The sequence below is a fragment of the Podarcis raffonei genome, chromosome 4 (assembly GCF_027172205.1).
Source record: "Podarcis raffonei isolate rPodRaf1 chromosome 4, rPodRaf1.pri, whole genome shotgun sequence".
Classification (NCBI taxonomy): domain Eukaryota; kingdom Metazoa; phylum Chordata; class Lepidosauria; order Squamata; family Lacertidae; genus Podarcis; species Podarcis raffonei.
Window position 1 is genome coordinate 67,153,001 of NC_070605.1, and position 21,190 is coordinate 67,174,190.

At 39.9% G+C, this 21,190-nt stretch overlaps 1 protein-coding gene across 2 annotated transcripts in view; it reads right to left on the reverse strand.

Annotated features, from left to right (window-relative positions):
* The window catches only part of REPS2 (RALBP1 associated Eps domain containing 2), an 82,172-nt gene that overhangs the window by 50,984 nt on the left and 9,998 nt on the right, over window positions 1-21,190 (reverse strand). For both annotated transcript variants that reach the window (XM_053387142.1, XM_053387141.1), the window contains exons 2-6: window positions 6,625-6,748; window positions 5,564-5,712; window positions 4,233-4,359; window positions 2,523-2,620; window positions 1,391-1,529 (exon numbers count right to left, since the gene is read on the reverse strand). In XM_053387142.1, the coding sequence (XP_053243117.1) occupies window positions 1,391-1,529; window positions 2,523-2,620; window positions 4,233-4,359; window positions 5,564-5,712; window positions 6,625-6,748 (637 nt within the window). The remainder of the gene's footprint in view (window positions 1-1,390; window positions 1,530-2,522; window positions 2,621-4,232; window positions 4,360-5,563; window positions 5,713-6,624; window positions 6,749-21,190) is intronic.

Here is a 21,190-nt window from a genome sequence, read left to right on the forward strand (position 1 = left end):
CTTGTCAAACAGTGAAATAATAAGCTACTGAACAACACATTTTCCAAAGCATTTCAATATAAAGAAATTACTCAAGAGTACTGTTTACTATGCATTGCTATTTAACACTAGACATATTTGTTTGAAATATTTTGCTCCAATATCACTATTCTAATCAGAAGACATGAACATGTTGTTGGAGGAACTGGACATGGAGGAAGGGGTTAATTTCTTTTATAGGCACAGATCACTCCATGTATGAGATAAAGCCAACAGGAGAAATCTCATCTGCATGTGTGACTGGGGTTGCTTTTTTAGGTTTGTAAAATCCTGTTAAGTTTAAATTCTGGCCAAGGGTGAAAGGCATGATACAGTTTCAAATCTTCTGGAATATTCCAGAAATGCAACAACATGCCTAAAGAAAATCTCTTGGAATGGGACTAATCTTTAAAATTAATAGCACAGCACAAAAGCTCAGCTTCTTATTCAGCTGATATTTTTTGCTCTAAATTGAACTAAATTGCTCAGAATCGGGAGTGCTCAAACCCCAATTTCCTAGTTCCAGCATCACAACAAACTGATTTTTTTAAAAACAGGAAATATGCAATAAAATCAGGTGTGTGAAGTAGGGATGGAAAGGGAAACCCCTCAAGGGTGGGTTGTTGGAATGAAAATGCAATGTCTGAAACACATGCAAGGAGGGGAGGTCAGGACGGAGACATACACATACACACACAGAGACAGAGAGAGAGACTGCTGTTACTGCTTGCTCATCCCTTAAGTTGCAACTTGTTTTTCTTGCCAGAAAAAAAGAAGACAAGACATAATTGTCTACTTCAGAGACAGCTTCGGAAATGGCCTAGAGATGCATGGTCACTATATTACTGTTTTCATGCAAGGAGATAAACTCCCTGAAGAAATTACAAGTTTAATGTGATGTGTAAAGTCCCAACTGAGTATTTTTTTTAATCACAACTACATTTATAAGACATAATTAAAATGCAAGTTAGTCTAATAAGGCTACAATAGTGAATAATTTTAAACTCTTATTAAATAAAAACATACAAGGAGTAAAAAACCAAATGGCAATTGTACCATAACATATCTCATGTGAAAACATTCTTCACCTATGATTGAATCTCTTCTACTGATCGCAGTGGAATTTTAAAGCATTTAACTTTGTCTGGAACATGCACAGTATATTGTTAAAATATTTTTTAAAAAACAAACAAACAAGAACACAGTAACTCACTTGTGGCATTAAAAAACGGAAACAAGGGTCTGTGCGCATTACCATACATACAACACACCCAAAACACTTGTAAAAAATCCAAGAGGTTTGCACTTCGCCTGTGTCAGTTCCTTGCCCTTTTACTCTAGCCTTCCTTGCTGTGCATACAATGAACATTACCTGAAATGAAAGAGGTCAGGTCAGGTTGTAGGGACTTGAACTGATTGGTGTAATATTCTCGTTGCTCCTCAGTTATTCTCCAGGGGTCATCTGAGTAATTACTACTCCCGTCCTGTGGTTCTCTCTCTACTGAAAGAGACTTCAGGGGGAGAAAGGGCAAAGCATCATTTTGAAAGGTAGAGAAAATGCTGAGATGTCTGAAGTTTCAAAGTATTGAAGTTGCTTTGTTCTTACTGTGTAGTTCTTTTTAAAAGAAATTGATGGGGAAGGCCTGATTTCAATAATAGTCCTGTTGGGTTTACAATAAATGCCTTTATTCATAGGACTATAGGAAATCTTACATACATCAAACTAAGTCTGTATGAATATAAACATTGGACTGACTCGAATGAAACACCAAACAATGGTTCAGTATTATGAGAATTAGCCTAGTTGTGCCTTGGATTCATGCGGTTCTGCCCTCTTCATTCAGCACAATCATAAGGAGATTGGATGCTTTTGCTTCCATTTTTGATTAGGAAAAGCTTGCCTTGAACCCAAGAAACTGTGATTAATCGTAAGTATGGTTGTTGAAATCAGACTTCTTCAAACTCATTAAATTCTAGTCCCATCAATACAATATGAAACTCAATCCATATAACTGCTCATGCTGTATTTCATTAGTAAGAAGTCCTCACTTTACCTTTGATACATTGAAGTCACACATAAAAAACAGAATCTAGAGTTCACACATTTCATTGTGAGTTTGTTTCAACTGAGCCCCTTCTCTACTTTAAATGCTTTCTAGGAGTCAAATTATTCTTTTTCCACAGGGAAAAAATGGCGCTGCCCATTATATTATAATATTGTGTATCCATTTGACTGATTTTATCATATGCTGCATGTGCCTTGAGAAAGGCAGCTAACAAGATTGCGAAACAAACTACTGAAAGTTTAGTTTTACATCCATATTAGCCTGTGGTAGTTTTCTAGTGAATACCATAGTTTGAGCTATAGGGTAGATCTGTTTGTGGCTACATTCAAGATTATTTCAAACATTATTGATCATAAAATCATGTTGATTCTCAATAATTATTTCAAGCAACATTGCTGTTTTCATTTTAAACATCTTACATCCTAAGTAGTTCATTACCCGAATGAGAGTTGAATGTGGTGGAACTGATTTAGACCCATAATTCCCTGCAGTTGGTCCATCTTGTTGGACAGCAGTATGTCTAACTTCGTATGAACCTATGGAAGATTAAGGGGAAAATAAAAACTGAATACTTGCTAATGTTGTGCAAAATCAAAGATGACAAAACATATATCATCCTTCAGTCTCAAAAAAATAAAATAAAAACAGAATCACACCTCCTATGAAAGGTCACTTTATCACCCAAATCCTTCACTTATGTTAAAGCCTGATTCTCAAAATGCTACTGCTCATGCTGTTGACTATTGACCAAATACTCACTTAACGTGTTGATTTTTTTAATCCACACTAAAAGCATAACATCTGACTTTTTGCCTAAGTATCCTATTGCAAAGAAGGAAGCAAGTGCTCTTTCATAAGACATGCTAACATCAAGAAAAACATCAATGAACAAGGATTCATTGATGGCAGCATAAGAGTTTGATTCAAAACAACTAAATTCAGTGTTAGCCAAGAGTAAACACTGGTATTTGCCAACTAGGGAGAACTACACACCATTTTGGAGGCATCTTTCACTGAAACCACTAAAGCTTGCATCCAAATATTGATTCTGAACATTCAACAGTCTGTTATGTCTTATGCAAGTAAAGAATGAGACCTAGAATTTAAACGGAACTGTAGTTCATTAAATCACTTAAAACTGGAACCCTCTTGAATGGAATGGGCCCTTCAAGAGGAACAAGGCATTGAAAAGAATAGAAGCTCTGCTCATGGAAGGGGACTCTGCCTGATTTTCAGCCATTTCTGCTTTCCTCTCCACCCCACAGCCCAGAAAAGGTTTTGCAGTGGCTGAGATGCTGCTGGGGAGGGCATGTAGGGGTGTTACCTGCTGCCCATTCTTCAGGATCTGGATCCACCTTCCAGCCACTTATCTGGATCCTAGCTTGAATTCTACCAAGCTTTATCAAGACACCAACAAAAATAGGCAGAACAACTGGTGTGCATGTATGCAGAATCCATGACAGAGCAAGTGTCACATCTAATGCTGTGCCAGCCGGCTGAGGCCAAGTTACGAGGTGTGTGTGATGTGCCTCCGCACTTCTATTTCTTCTTCTTTTTTTAAAAAAAATCCTTATTCCACTGGAAGGCCATTACTACACCCGGAAGACTGCACTCAGTGGTGAAGTTGTTCTCAATTCTATCCACCATAACTTTAACATGGGTTGATTTACTAAAGTATATAAAGAAACTGGCACATCCTTCCTCCCAATCCCTCCTCCTCCCTGAGATTTCTCATTACCTGTACTTAGGTAAGTATCAATCCCTTATTCATTTGGATGTTCACATAGTGTACCGTATCCTATATTTATCTTAACAGATTTACCCAAAGTTGTCCATGTGTTGCCAGCAGGACATTCATTATTTAACTTTTGAATAAATTCAATAAAGTACTGCTTTTGTTCAACAAAATCTATGGCTACAATAACCCCCACCACACCCTACATTGAAAAGGGTTGAGAATATAAATCTGTAAACAGATGCTTGTTCTAATTTAAACTGATTCTCAGGAAGAGGAAGACAAGACCGAATAATGAGAAAGCACACAAATCAAGTCAGTTTCTTTTAAAAGAGATGTAATTAATTTATGAAATTGCTGGGCTGCTTCCGTGCTTTTATGATTTGATTACTCCAAAGCAGACCTCATCTTACCTCCATGCTGCTGCTCAAGCCCACTTCTCAGGACACCATACCCATAACTCAAGGGAATCCTCTGGTAGGTTGATGGAGAAGCAGGAGGTGAATCAATGGGAGACATAGGGGGAGACTTTGCTTCTTGCTTCAAAATAATTTTTTAGAAAAGAATAAGGACTTTGAATGCTGGCTGTTCCATAGTCAAAGTGATTTCATCTAACCACAGTAGAATAATAAATTGTAAAAATAAATAAATATGCCCACATAAATCCTCCTCTGCAATTTTTGATATTGCTAAACACTCAAAATTTCATGTCAATACCTGAGATTCATTGTTACATGATTTCATGATCTGATATTTGACAGATGACTTACAACAGTATGATCATATTTGACTGTACTTGACACTTGACATGGAACAGTATTTATTACCTGATATGACTTGATAGCCAATAGGGCCTATCTATCAAGTGAAAAACTACTGACTATCAAAGAATGTCAGTTTCAAGCAGAGATAAAACTTTGAAATCATTAGTTTTTGAATTTGAAATTTGAGTGCATTGGACAGTCTCCTGTTTGGTTTTTGTTATCATATGAAATAAATTAACATATACCACATAGGAGACTTTCTAAAGTACTTGTTTAAAATTCAAAATCTAAATTTTGATGATTTCAAAGTCTTCTTTCTTGTCTGTCTGAAATTGGCACATCACATATTCACTCTTGCCCAGTTCATAGTTCAAGAAAGCACAGGGATGACCATTAGCAAAATTAATGTGTTGAAAGACCTCAGCGTGGAAAGGTGTTGATACAGCTAGCCTACTTTTTATTTTTTATAAAAAAAAAATGGCCTGCTTTTTATCCATTAAAGGAGCTGGCAAAAATGGGATCAAGTGCTCTGTTCTGACTTCCCTTAGCCCTCATATGAGTAAGATATAAAAGGGGGGGGGCGGAATACAGGGCAAGTAGTAACTTTCAATGGCAAATTTGCTAGGTGGCTACAGCTTTTGTGTCACTGTATTCCACTGGCCTTATAAGCAATTGGCAAAACACATACATTGGACCTGGAAGAAAAGTCTGTAGCATTGACATTCCATAGAATAAATTGTATTCCATTCTAATGGCTGAGCAATTTCACTTTTTCGTCTCAGTTAACACATCTGGACCATTAAAGACTATCTGCAGTTCAAAGAGGCAGCAATCAATTGTAAAAGCCAAATAATCATGCTGATAAATATAGTGTACTTTAATGAGAAATCTCAACAGTCAGTGTGTATAGAAAATAAAAATAATCTAGTGCCTTATAGTTAGTTGTGCACCAAAATTTCTACTTTGCAAAGGGCCTTTACCTGCTTTTCTCCTCCATCCAATCTTCTGAAGCAATTTTTTTCAAGTACTGCATGTGGAATCTGAAATTTAGTTCCATGAGCTTCTGCTGGATGACTGTACCTTACATCACTATCAGTTTTCAGTGCCATAAATCGAGGCAAGGGCAATTCTTAAATAAATATCAGAAATAAAGACAAAATAAAATTTCATGGAACTATGCATATTGAAACAAAACTCCCCACCACAAAAGTCAATTTAACACTAAGCAGTGTTAAAAGAGAACAGAATTCCTATCCAAAAGTATACTCATACTCAAAACACAGTCTATAGCCTCATTGACTGACCAGGAAACGTATCTCACAATATAATAATTTCTAATGGGGTACTTGTACATGATATATAAAAATGAAATTTGGTATACATGGCGATTCAGTGAGTAGAAAAGTGCAAAAGAGTGGACATTTTTGCATTTAGCAACTTAACGGAGGATTTCACGTTTGCCTAGAGACTGGTTTGTGGAGTACTACAACCCTTGTTGCCATGAAAAGGATTCTCCCTAGTAAGTGTGAGTAAATATGCATAGGGCTGCACTGTTAATCATGAAGTTAATCTGTCTAGTGCAGGTATAACTCTCAGCAAGGTTAATGAAAACTATTGTTTGCAATCCTTTTCAAAGCATGGCTTTACAGCTGGGATAATAGTCCATATTTAAGCATAGTCTAGATATATGAGCATAACACTTAACAGTGGTTAAGTATAGGAGAACAGCTTTAAAATCATGTAGCATTTTCCCATTCATTATACAATACATCCTACACATTCACTGAATTTACACATTTTGTAATTTATAGTTACCATCTCAAATGGGGTTTTGGAATAAACACCAAGGAAGACAACTAGGGTTTGAAGTTCAGGGAAGTTTTTAATGTGTGACATCTTAGTGTATTTTTGGTCTTTGTGAAAGCCGCCCAGAGTGGCTGGGGAAACCCAGCCAGATGGGTGGGGTACAAATAATAAATTATTATTATTATTATTATTATTATTATTATTATTATTATTATTATTATTAGAAAACAGTTACCATTCTGAATGCTTTCGATCCGTACTGGGAGGCCAGACTGCACAGCAGCGATTAGCTTCAGAGCAGCATAAAACTGAGCACGCCCAAAATAGCCAACACGTTTAGCACCACACAATTCTGTAATCTGAAAGGAGAGAAAGGGGTGAAGAGTGATTGGAAACAGAGTTCAAATAATTAAAACACTTAATGCTTTCAATATAAAAATTAGTTGGAGATGAAACTGTAAAGATGCAAACTACTGAAGAAAAGCTGGAATTGTGCTTGCAAAGAGACAAACTTCTGGTGCAGGCATCTGACCTACATTTGACACCCCAAAAGGCTAACATTCCATTGCAGAGGCAGTTTGCCCATATCCTCCCATTCACCCATTACAAATATACCTTCCCTGACTAGAGACTGTGCTACACATAATCTATCTTCACACAACTCAGCTCTTTTGCCCATCATTAGGGGGAACAGTAATCCTTGTGTGGAATACCTGAATATTGTATATAACCAGTGGGAAGCATGTAGAAAAGTTCCTTCTTTTTTAAGGAAGAAAAACAGATGTTGAGCTACAGAAATTTCCCTCTCACTCAATTTAGTCAGGAAGAAAATGTTTCCTCAAGAACAGGAAAAAAAATGTTTCATTGGATGATTTCAAAAAAATTACTGTCCCCCAGTATTAGGAGTCCTTTGGCTGTCAAAATAGTGGGTCCAATCGTTAAGAAAGAGGTTTCTGCATGTGCTGTTGAGGGAAATGAGGGACAAATGGGGCTCATCAACCTGGGAAGGTAGCTCATCTAGGAAAAGTAAAACTCTGATGCCACTGCCTTTTGGCTACACTCATTAGTGAGAAAAGCTTCAGGAGTAAACCTTGAGGTACAACCCATACCTGTTGCCTTGTGCAACATTTTTAGGAAAAGAAAATGCTAAGGAGCAAACCCTGCACAAATCCAGAGTGGAGTCCCTAAGACAGTTGGATGGTGCCTTGTACGCTTCCTTCCAGCAACTCCTGCGGCCAAGCTGGTGCTAAATGTATTTCTCTGATTTCCTTTGGACAGCATCAGTGAGGCTGAAGGGGGGTATTGTCACCTGAGCAGCCCAGGACAAACCTCCATATACACTGTCCAGGCTTCCACCATGGAGAGATCACTTTGGCGCTGCAAACACAGCAAAAATTAACATGGGATGCTGTCAAAGGGACTCCTCTTGAAGGAAGGGAACCTTTGGAAACAACCCATTATCTTCTAAAGCAGGGATTGCCAACATGGTGCATGTGGGTGCAATGATGACCTCTATGCCACTCGCCCCACTCACTATCCCCTTGGTCATGAGGTGTTATGGGGTGGTTACTTTATTCTACTGTTAGAAAAGTTGACACTCTCTCCCACTTCCTTCTCCAGATCTATGCACTTTTCAAAGCTCAGATTAATTCTACTGGACATCACTTTTACCCTGATCCCTTGGGAAAGCAAAGTGTGTTTGTGCATGCACTTTATTTTTGTTTGTCTTGATGGGGGCAGGGCAACCTCTGTTCTGTCAAGTGCACAACTAGCAGCACCATAAAGGGGAACAGCTCCTCCTTAGATTCTTCAAGATTCCACCATTCAAAATTCATCAGAGTAAAAGCTGATGAATCCTGCCAATCCTAGCCAGATCAGACTGGCTAATCACGTAGGTGAGAGGAACAAAAGCAACCATTTCCTGACATTATCCTTCTCAGTTTCTTTTAATAATAGTTTTTCATCAATTACAAGACAACTTAAAAACTCACTCTAATTTTTATTATACAGTCTCATGACTTAAAAAGTTAACACCTCCAACAGATTTTTTGCTATATCATCACTTTGCCATAAAGACTTCTAACCTTGCTGAGCGCAATAGAGCAACAACAGCTGTGGTGAAAAGATATAATCACAGAACAGGATAAATGCTTATATTTTTATAAAATAAAAAGGGTGTATGATCTCTACTCTAAAAGGCCAACATCTGATAAATACTTTCAGAAATGCAGTAAAACTTTTCCTGTTTGAGCTGGCAATCAACACAAATACAAAAACACATATCCAATTTTACTCTAATTGGGTATTGTGCTTTATTTTTAACTGTTACCCTTCCTGTGCACAGAAACAGAACTAAAACATTTTCAGGTGTGTCATAACTAGTTTCATTATGGAATTTGTGGACTACTATGGAGAACAATCTTGTAGAAGCTTTGACGCCTGTTGCTGTTGTCCTGTTTTTCGCTTGCTAGGAAACAAATGACAGAGTGAATTTGTTCACATCCAAAATGTTTTTGGCTTCTGCAGTATTATTTTTTTTAAGCTTGTACTAATCCTGTCACAAGTAGCAGAGTACTTCATTAACAAATGTACTTGGGATTTGGTAAGCAAGTTAAAGCATTCTTAAAAACAACTACTTTGAAGAGAGAGAAAAAGCTAGTGGTCTTTTTCTTTAAGTTTTACAACTGCCAGTGTAAACACTCCTGCGATAAATAGTCCAAAGTGCTTTGTCCCAAAACACAAGGTTCCAATTCTGGTGCATCAATCAAATTATTAACTTGACAATTCTAAGTGGGTTGACTGCTTTAAGGTCCCAAACAGAAAACAGGATGTGTTGCTGGGCTCTTGTGAGCCATTCTTTTTCATCTCACTAACCCTGCTTCAGCTACAACCTTGTCTAAAATAAACTCTGAAAATATTGTCACCTTTACATCTACAGAACTACTTGAGTGGCAGGTCAACAGAAACTGATGGGCTATTACTGCCTATAAATACTAGCCTTGGAGGATTCTCTTTCTCTGCTAGGCCACTCTGGTGAGTCCAATCCAGAACCCTTCCTTTTCCCTCTAGAGCAGCGGTAGTCAACCTTTTTATATCTACCGCCCACTAATGCATCTTTCTGGATGGTAAAATTTCCTTACCGCCCACCAGTGCTCAATGGAAGGAGGATTCAGCTTGTGCTGTAGAACCCCCTACCGCCCACCTAGAATCCTGAAACGCCCAGTAGTGGGTGGCAGGGACCAGGTTGACAGCCCCTGCTCTAGAGCTAGAGACACGTGGGGTGGGGGGAAGGGGAGATTGTTCAGGAATGTACAACATCAGAATGGAAGTGCTGGGCTGGCATGAGAAATAACTAGATCACAGATATGCTCTGAAAAAATCTTTCTATCAACCCTCAGGACCTTCTAAAAACAATATAAGAGCATTAGTCGAATCCTCTGCTGAGAACAGCATACATTTCAGATTGCTGCTGGAGATTAATGTGGTGTGATAATACCATGATACACATCACATGGTATTTTCTACTAGAAAATATTTCAGACACATCATTTTCAAGTGGTAAAATATTTCCACTCTGACAGCATTTGAGTATTTTATTTTGACACCTAAGGGATTACTGTAGTCCTTTTTTTTAATGTATTTATATTTTTGTGCCAATGTTATTCTTTCTGATGTGATACTGCATTTCATTGTTTGATTTGTGTTGTGCACCACCTAGAGGACTAGATAATTAATAAATGTAAACAAATGAAATATCACTGATAAGAGAAAGTGAGAGCAGCTTAAAAAAAAGAAAAGCATTTGAAGCATCAGCTCACTAGGCAACTTTCACCACCACAGCCTGAAATTACACTGCATCCACAACAAGAGTGACGTGTATCCTGTGGCCCTCCAGAGGTTGTTAAGACCCCAACTCCCATTATCCCTATCCATTTGCTACTGGGAATCCAATAATTTCTAGAGGGCCACAGCCCATCCACCCCTATCCTATGGTCTCCAAACCCCCAATAAATGTTCATACTGGTATCTGACTACACTGAACCACTTAACATCCTAGGAAAATGCACACTATAAATGTCTAGAATTTAACATGATCTTAGAATGCAGGCTTGTGAATTTATCTTCCTGAGATAAACAAGAGGCTAACATGAAAACCAGAAACTGTAATTAGGAGAGATTCAGCTGAGCTTGCTCTATTACTAGTCCAAGCCCAAGGGAGTGAAAGGAAGAGAAAGAAACTCTTGTTTTGGGAAAAACATTGTTAAGGCATCCTCCTCAATTTTCCTGTTTCATTTTTGTATTTGGCCAAGTAGCTCCTTCCTGCCTAACTTCTAAGAACACACCAAATATAAAGTAGATATTACATATATGTTCTTCAGATACATTTTGGTGTAGGATTGTAGGAAATGGAAACCAATGTACACATGAGAAGCAGCTTTTGGATAAGAAATAGCTTCTCTGTTGTTGTTGTTAGTTACCACTACTAGCTGGTGATCTGGCTGGGTTTGCTTTTAAAAGAAAAAACACTCAGCCTTAACCTAAGGCTAATTGCATTTTTATAGACACAAACATTTAACTATATAACAGCACAATGTCAACATGTCAACTCACAATAGCTTCCGTTGATTTCAGTGAGGCTTAGACTGCATAAGCATTACTAGATTAAAACGCAGCTAGGTTGCTCTTTTTTCAATTTGGATCCATGCTGGTTTGGAAAAACACATCAAAGTAAAGCATTTCATTTTTTTAAAAAAAGGAAACAGGATAGATGTAGATTGTGGTTAACGTTGTGTGTACACAACTTCATGAACCTGTGGTGGGAGTGCACTGGATGCAGAGTAAACAGGAGTGTGTGCACAGTATTAGCCATATAAATAGGTACAGGACTGCAGCCTAAGTGCTGACTGAACAGGACTGACTCACGAGTCACAGAACATATTAGCTCAAATGTCTTTGTGAAGCAGACATCCTCATCCCATTTCTCATCATGGCACAGTATCCAATCAAATCTCCCCACTCCTGCTGACTGAAGTTTATGTGGGAGGAAAAGACAACAATATTCTTACTCTTTCGTATTTTCAAGGCATCCACTCAAGGAAATACTCATCAATACCTATCAAGTAAACGGAATGGGTGATAATATTTATGATCATAGGGGTCCAGTGCTTAGGTATTGCGTCCGATAAATGTATATATATATATATATCTGCATTCAATGTTGTTTCTTTATTTCCACCCCCACTAATTTCCCCTTACTCCACAGGATCTTGATAGGCTGTCTGGGGGCTAAGTGTTCTTTAAAATGGAGGGTGGGAATCTAGAAATGCAGTAGAAATAAGATATAGGTTTTTCAGAGCACATTTATGAGCCCTGTGGCTTAGTAAGAGCATGTTTTAAGTTGAGGATGAAAAGATATGTCATTAGCACACACTACAGTGGTACCTCAGGCTACGAACAACCTAGCCAACGAACTTTTTGGATTAGGAACACTTCAAAATCGGAAATGAGTGTTCCGGTTTGCGTATTTATTTGTTTTTTGGATTGCAAACGTACTCCGTTTGGGGCTGCACTTCCGCTTGCTCCGCTCCCTCAGCATGCTCCGCTCTCCCAGCCTCGAGAGGTGCACCTTCCCCCGCTGGGCACAAAGCACCAGCTTGGGAGCGAGCGTGGAGCTCAGCCCGGCAGCAGCGGTGAATGAGGGAAGCCGCCTCCAGGCCAGAGCAGTGCACCGCAAGCCCCACACTTCACCTACTGCTTCCTCCATATCGCCCCGGTTTCCAGAACCGGGCTCCCCGCTCACTCTTTCCATAGCTATCTTCCCACTGGCAGAGCGATCCCAGACTCTCAGCAGAACAGAGGCGAGGAGAGGAGAGGCAAGCAGCAGTTGGCGCCAGCAAGGATGGCCCTCCAAGCGGCTGCCTCACTCTCTGCTTCTGGGTCTCTCTGCCGTGGAAGCGCTGATTGCAGGGCAAACGGAATGGCAGGCGTGTGGCTCTTTGGGCTCCCTGGCTCCAGCTGCCTGTCTGCGTTGCCGCACCAGGCCCGCTCTGGGAAGGAGGGAGGCGGGTGAAGCAGGGTTTTCTCCTGCCTCCATCGCAGCCTGACGGAGAGAGAGATCAGGGAGGGCAAGCCTGACTGACCCTGGAGACAGGTGGAAAGGTGACCATGGGATGCGCAGGATGGCGTGAGCAGGATGCTGGTGCTGCCGCTGCAGTAAGGATTTTTATACAGTGGTACCTCTGGTTACATACTTAATTTGTTCCGGAGGTCCGTTCTTAACCTGAAACTGTTCTTAACTTGAAGCACCACTTTAGCTAATGGGGCCTCCTGCTGCTGCCGCGCCGCCGGAGCACGATTTCTGTTCTCATCCTGAAGCAAATAACCTGAAGTGTATGTAACCTGAAGCGTATGTAACCCGAGGTACCACTGTACTGGATAGTAGATTGCAGCCTGGTCTAATGCTTTCGTTTTATGGATCAATGGCTTTGTTAGATAGTAAAATTCATGTTAAAATGTTTTAGGGGTTGTTTTTCATCATCTGGAACGGATTAATCCATTTTCCATTACTTTCTATGGGAAAGCACACCTTGGTTTAAGAACGCCTTGGTTTAAGAGCACTTTGGTTTAAGAACAGACTTCCTGAACGGATTAAGTTTGTAAACCAAGATACCACTGTACACTGCATTTGTTAAAAATCCCTCTTTCACAGGAAGGAGCAAGTCCAAAGGCTCCATCCATGAGTAACTTTAACAGAGAATAGCCTGACAAACAGGTCGGGACACGATACATAGAAATATTTTAACTATGAGACTTGTTCCACCTGTTACTCCACATTTATGATCCTGTGAGACAAATCTTGAATACATTTTTTAAAGCTCTTCAATTTTTGCATGCATACACAAAACCAATTCTCAGATGAGAAATAGTTTTTTAAAATGTTTTTGCTTAATGAGTAACTTTGTCATTTATGAAGTACCCAGGTCTCATATGCATTTTTTTTAAAGTCAGCAACACTACAAACTGAGATATATGAATCATCAAAGTTATTAATTTAGCTGTTGTGTCCCCTTGGCTGCTGAAAGACCCCAAACAGTTCTGGGTACAACTATTCCCATACTGCTGGGCAGAAATACCTCAGCAGAATACCTTTTCAAAAGTATCCCATGTGCCTCACTCAAAGTCAGGAAATAAAATGGGAGGAACTATCTGCCCGCATCCCAAGACATATGTAGATTAAGTAAAGATCAGATCTTAGTAATGCAGTAGTTTATTCCCCACTGTAATAATGGTGCAAATTATAGAAGTGAAGTAATTGATATTGAACACACTGCTGCACTTTGAAAAGCTATTTGCAAGAATACTCCCTCACAAGCTATCTCCAATATCAACCTGCCCATGCTTTAAAATCAGCAGATGAGGCCCTCCTGGTGGTCCCCATGTAGGATGAGGTACATGGTGAATGTGCCAGGAAAACTGTGGGGTTTTTTAAGTGGGTATAGGATTTGGGCCAGACTTTATATAAATTATTCTCAAAAATAAGTGTTCTAACTAAATTTTGAAATTTTGGAATAGAATGGATAGAAAATGAAGTGAATTATTTAAGTCCCAATCTCCTTCTAAAAGCAGAACTTGCAAAAGTGGAATGCCAACATTTCTTATCTTCCTTGTCTTGAGTGCATATAATTAGAAGAAGAAGAGAAGAAGAGTTTGGATTTGATATCCTGCCTTTCACTCCCTTTAAGGAGTCTCAAAGCGGCTAACATTCTCCTTTCCCTTCCTCCCCCACAACAAACACTCTGTGAGGTGAGTGGGGTTGAGAGACTTCAAAGAAGTGTGACTGGCCCAAGGTCACCCAGCAGCTGCATGTGGAGGAGCGGAGACACGAACCCGGTTCCCCAGATTACAAGGCTACCGCTCTTAACCACTACACCACACTGGCTCTCCATAATTTTAAAATCTCTAATTAGTAAATGGAATAGACAAGATGGCAGGAAAGCAGGGACAAGAGTCTGATCTTCTCTAGCAAAGATAAGAGTTCCTCACACATACAGTATGCCCCTCTAGATTTAATAGAATTTAACAGGACTGGATTTAATAGAACTTATTACAGGATGATTCCAAGGTCTCCTTAAAGATTAAACCATTTGTGTGCAGCCTCATCAAAATGTGTCAAGATTTGTGAATCTCTGGTGATGCTGTGAGCTTTCCTGTTTTCCTTTTTATCTTCTTCTGCTGGCTTCATGCTGTAAGCATTTTTATATCTAATTGTTTTAACTTCTATTGTAAGCTGCACAGAGAACCTGTGCTAATGGGCAGCATATAAATGTACTTTAAAAATAATTTAGTTATTTATTTGGGCCAAACCACATAACTTAAATACAACTCTTTAAGGTGAGTCAAGTTGCCTACTACTGGTTCTGCAGCACTGAAAAACACTGAAAAACAAAAACTCCCTTATGTTTAAAATCACATTATATGATGTTAAGACCAAAGCTAGCAGATGTTAGCCCTTTTCACATTGTTTATAATTTATTCAGTATCAAGGTGTGTTATGCTTCAGCTCTTCTTAATTTTAAAATCCTGTTGGGTCTATTTGTGAAATGCTGCATTTTAGAGAGCTCAAAACCTTTGGTTCCAAAAGGACACTACAATGAAGGGGACGAGGGAGAAGGAAAACATCCTATCCAACACAATGCATATCTCCCTCACATTTTCAGAGAAAACATACAGACACACAGTGAAACCCAGTTGGCTTCATTTTGGTCAGAAATTCAAGAGCAAGAATGAATTTGCACCCCAGAAGACCTTATACCACCGCGAAAGTGCATTGGGAACATTTCCAAACCAAACTGACCTCAAAAACTTTGACACCATGCAGAGGAAATTGATTTTCTACAAAAGCTATGAAAAGGATTAGTCTCAGATTTAGGCCAGTAAGAGATTTATATTCCATTTGGGCCCAGATATATAACATGATGCAGAAATGAGGGCAGTATGGAGGAATATTTTCAATAGCTTTCAGCATATAAGAAATTAAACTCTTGAGAGCAGAGATTTATAAAATAAAATTGGTAATATAAAGCACAACAATATTATTGGGGCTTTCCTTTACAGTTATTCCTTTAAACATAACATGAAAATGTAATTTTCACAACCACAGTCCAATCTGCAGCTACAGAAAGCAACCTTTTCACAGGCGAGTTATATCATCCAATTAGTTTTTCAAAGTGACTGAGAAACTTCCACCCTTCAAAAATAAAGAAAACGGATTGGTACTCCATTCCATCATGGATGATTCCATTTCAGTGCAAAATATCTCCAACTTTTTCTTTTTCTTTTACTATAGTTCTTTTAAACTTGGGCTATGATAATAAAGTCAGGAGTATTGCTTCTGGATGGCAGCCAAGGTTGGCTTTAGGGGCAAGCAGCATGTGACTACAGGAGAGAACGGCTGGAAACAGCCACGATCCTTTCCTCAATTGGGAAGAAAAACAAACCTGGAAACACTTACCAGATGTTCCATTGTTTTGTTGGAAATATGTGACATATTACAAGTTAAAATGTGAAAAGGTTGAAGCCAAAGGATAGCATTATTTATTTTAAAATGTGAGGCGCTATACAGTACCTGGATATTGAGCACATATTTCTAAAGTTATGCAGCAACATCTTTTATATACTGTAACAATGAAGACAGACATAATATTTTAAGTCATGGTAGAGATTGCCCTGGAAACACATTCATTATTTTATCTTGGAGTAAGCTCTGTAGATAAATGTTTCGGCACATTTCCAAAGGGTTGTAGAAAAGTCAACTGAATATTGGCTAGCAACAGTATCAGCACACTGCCCTACAATTCCTGACCAGCTTTAATAACTGATTTTAAAAGAGTTTTATTTTAGTTTAGTAATATGAAGAATGAACTTACATGCTACTTTAACATGGCTTCTTAACAGGACCATCACCCACATGAAACAGGGAGATGCAAGACTAACATGCTAAGCCAATGCATAGATTTTTTTTTAAAAAATGTATGTAAGCTTAAGCATTTGATTGGTCCCCAAAAAATATTTTGATCACTCGACCAATAAAAATAATAGTCAGTTATTTTCTAAACATTCATACTATAAAAACTAATAAGATAATCAAACACAAGTTTCATAATTATGCCAACTACAAAACAAAACAAATTAACTGTTGTTATGAAACAATGGATTGGATCCAAAAATGACTTTCCAGTAGTGGAAAGGGATTTGATCCAGTGGAGACTCTGGCAAATGTCAGAAAGGAAGGGCAACATAATCCAAGAGCCTAGGACTGCAGATGCAGCCACAGGATTATCTCTTTATGGAAGGGTGGCCAGACTATCAGATAGACAAGAGACTTCATCTGTTGTGGGTTGTCACCAGGAAATGACACAAAACATTGCAGCAACTCGGAAGGATAAGTAGAACTAATGTCTTCACAGCCCAGAAAGAATCACATTTTCTCCGCCCTGTCAGTAGGTCTTCTGTATTCACTCCAAAGTTACACTCCAGAAGGTAAATGTAATGATGTTATTTTGGAAAGTTATCTGTCCTGCAATAATCCTACAAAACGTTGTAACTTGTATTGTAATCCTACAAAATGTTGTAACGTTGTAAGTATACAAGATACAGAGAAATAAGACTATAGTGGTGGTGGTGTTTTTAAATCCCAAGTAATACCTGTACTACTTCCAACAATTTTAATGCAACTGATTTGTCTACCTTTGATATACAATTTTAATCTCAAAAATAAAAATTTGTGCTCCTCAAACAGATAAAGAGGGGGGGGGTTGTACGTGTGTGTGTGTGTGTGTGTGTGTGTTTGTGTGTACATACCCCTAACCATAGGGAAACATAATTAACATTTAGTGGTCAGCGACTCTAATATAACCTGATTACCGTATTTTTCGCCCTATAGGATGCACCGGCCCATAGGACGCACCTAGTTTTTTGGGGGGGAAATCAAGGGGAAAAAATTTATTTCCCCCCCAGGTTTGCGCAGCCATCCCCAAGCTAGAAGAGGGAGACGGAGCACTCTGTCTCCCTCTCCTGCCTTCAGGGACAGCCTCCCTAGCCTCTGTGGGGCAGCGCACTCTGCTGCCCTGCAGAGGCTTTGCGCAGCCATCCCCAAGCTAGAAGAGGGAGACGGAGCGCTCTGTCTCCCTCTTCTGCCTTCAGGGACAGCCTCTCTAGCTTGCCCCGCTGTCCCCTGAGCTTGTGGGGCTGGCGATGGGGAGAAGCAAGCTTGCTTCTCCCCCCCCCCGGCCAGCCTCCAGATCAGGTCGGGGAATAGCGGGGTGGCAGCGCTCTGCCTCCCCACTATCCCCCGAGCTTGTGGGGCTGGCGGGGGGGGGGAGCAAGCTTGCTTCTCCCCCCTGCCAGCCTCCAGATCAGGTCCGGGAATAGCGGGGTGGCGGCGCTGCGCCTCCCCGCTGTCCCCCGAGCTTGTGGGCTGCAGGCTGCTGCCCGCAAGCCTTGCGAGCCCGCAGGTCCTCCCGCCGGGCGCGCAAGGCTTGCGGATAGCTTCCTGAAGCCTGGGGAGCGAGAGGGGTCGGTGCGCACTGACCCCTCTCGCTCTCCAGGCTTCAGCGAAAGCCTGCATTCGCCCCATAGGACGCACACACATTTCCCCTTCATTTTTGTAGGGGAAAATGTGCGTCCTATAGGGCGAAAAATACGGTATGTGTGTAAAGTCTTCTCAAGTATATACACAGATATACGTATTCATTATTTAAATGGTCTTACATCCTCGGTTTACTAGGATACATGAGAAAATTGTATTGTAGAAATATCTAATTTCTTTTGTGGCAGTACGTGAATCATAGTTACTCCTTAGCCTTTTAGACATATAAACCCAATGAATAAAAAGTAAATAATACTTATGCCCTCTACATCTGTGTATGCAACAAACATTTGTAGAAGCAAAAGTCACTTGCTAGGTTTAATGCTGGGTCACTTATCAGGCCCATAAAGGCTAAATGAGCTTGCCTTGCATTACATCAGATCAGTTAAGAGCGCTGTGATTCTGGCAGGACTCCAAGCAACCTTTCCTTGTTGTTTATTTAACCCAGTGAAGAGGAAAACATACTGGTTCCTTTCAGATGTTAATAGGAATGTGCCATGGGGCCACAGATTTCCTCCCTTCTCAATTCTGGTTCCCTTCTCTTTCCTGGCTTGCCTAACCATCATTCGCTTACTTCAAACATAGCTGCAAACTATAGTTAAGACTGTCTCCAAATCATAGTTTTGATTTTAATTAAGATATGGTCAAAAGTTTGGCCACAGTTTCAGTTGTTGGGGAGCGGGTTGTTTTCATGCTGTGAAAAACAAGAGATTTTGTTTATTTTTATTCTTTACTGCAAATTGTAAGACACTAGTCCTGAAAACGTGTGCTCCGCAACTATACAGTGGTACCTCGCAAGACGAAATTAATTCATTCCGCGAGTCTTTCCGTCTTGCGAGTTTTCCGTCTTGCGAAGCACGGTCAAGTCGCAACTGCACCTCTTCAAGCGGTTTTAAGAAAAAGGAAACAAACTCGCAAGACATTTCGTCTTGCGAAGCAAGCCCATAGGGAAATTCGTTTTGCGAAGCAACTCAAAAAAACGAAAAACTCTTTCGTCTTGAGAGTTTTTCGTCTTCCGAGGCATTTGTCTTGCGAGGTACCACTGTAGAGTACTTACTATGAGATGGCAACAACTTTATCAGGGAGTCAGCTTGTGTGGCCAAGCCCCCAGGCTGCTTTCTAAAGAATGAAAAGACCCTTTAGAATATAGAAGTCTGTTATACATATATAGTTCGTCTAAAATGCTGTAATCTGTTTAGCCTATATGTTTAGTCTATATATTATCGTAGTGCTCTAAAACTGTCATCATGAGCCAATAAAATGGTAGAAGTCATCCATTCAGTTGCAAGCATTTTGCAGGGTACAGCCGCAGATAAAGAAGAACTTCCCTTACCAACCTGATGCACATTTTTAGTCAATTAGGATAGATGACTTTATGATAAAGGCTGCTAGCAAAGAGCCATATCAAAGGGAAATGGATCTCTACAGTACAAAATAAGACTAGAGGGGCTGAGCACAGCAAGGGTAAGGATGAGAAACAGCTGCACATCAGGCATGGCCAGCCCAAGACATTTTGGCACCTGAGACGAACCATGTACCCCAGCCTAGCTGCCAGGGAAAAAGAGCTGAGTGAAGCTCTACAGTAGGAACAAGGCGGGAATAAAGATCTACATCAGGATCTGCTGCCCCTGTGGATCATGCTGCCTGAGGCAGTTGTCTCACCATGCCTTATGGGTGGGGTGGGCCATGTCATGGGAGGCCCTGACTCCCAAAGAAAAGGGGGAAATGTAATGATTAGCTTAGTTGAGAGGATATCAGGTCATGGCTGTGAGAAAAAGAGGAATATCCATTTGGTTTGGTGACTACAAAGCAAGAAGAGTTAAAGAAGAACTGTCAAGTACAGGAATTTGAAAATCCAATGGAAAAGAATATATTTTAATGTTTCTCTGCAGGGGATGTGTGAACTGACTATTAAAAAGTTCTGTCTGTGCTATGTGACCTGTGATGCTCATTGAATCATATAAGTTACTGCTTGATGCTGTAGTCATCAAGGGAAGAACCACCCTTAATGGCAAAATGCCAGTCTTGAAAATAAATACTGCTGGTCACTCTTTCAGAGACGGATAATCTCACTAACCAAGTAAATAGCAACTTCTGTGTAACTGCAAAGGGATTGAACTATATTACTCATGCTGACCATTCCAACCTTAGGATCTTAGTTGGTAGAGCATTAGACTCTTAATCTCAGGGTTGCGGGTTCGAGCCTCACCTTGGGTAAAATATTCCTGTATTGCAGGGGGTTGGACTAGAAGACTCTCATGATCTCTTCCAATTCTAGGATTCTATAATTCTTCAAGTGTGCTGTAAATATGACATCTCTAGGTCTTAGTTTGTCAGAATTACCAGAAACTGTGTTTTGTGTGCAAGCTTGCCTATGGTTCAAGTGAAAATGTGCTTCTGCATATACAGTATGCAGAAAATCTCTTAGGGTCAAACCAGAGGTTTCATTTGTTGCATGAAAGCAACTACCATGCTTTTAACAAAGTAAACGGGAACACCTGTGCGGAAGCAGGACCGTAGTGTGTGGGAAATGAGTTAATACTTCTTCCCACCATGGTTCCAACAAACTCCCCTTCCCAGCTACTATTAGCACTATGATTTTATGAAAATGGGGCACGGAGGGAATGATAATTTAATCTCGCTCCCAGAAGCTATTTGAGTTAAAAATAACAATGTTATTTCACTTTACACAACCAGAATGCCTAAATGAACGAAACCTGAAAAGGAGACTCTTGAGTTTGCATATTACTCAGTATACCCTATGAAAGTACTTCTCTTTTCCTAAGAACATGACGAAATAAAGCTCTTTCCTCAGATTTTCCCCCCACATTGAAAAAAGTTTCATACTTGTGCTTAATTAACTGGCAGCACAACCCTATCCTCAACTCATGCTGGCTGGCCAAATCCCAGTGGAGCCCAAAGATATGCCAGCATCAGGGGGACGACATAGCACCACACTTATAATGGCACAAGTGCAATGCTTACACAAACCCTAAAAACAGGCAGCAACAGAGCCACAGTGGAGAAGGAATTGAATTTAGTCACAATCCTATGCTCACCTACAGATGGGTTTGACCACTGGTGACTATAACACAGGGTTGCCATATTTTAAAAAGCCTTTTGGGCAAAGTTGTTGAGCTTTTCCTTAGGAAAA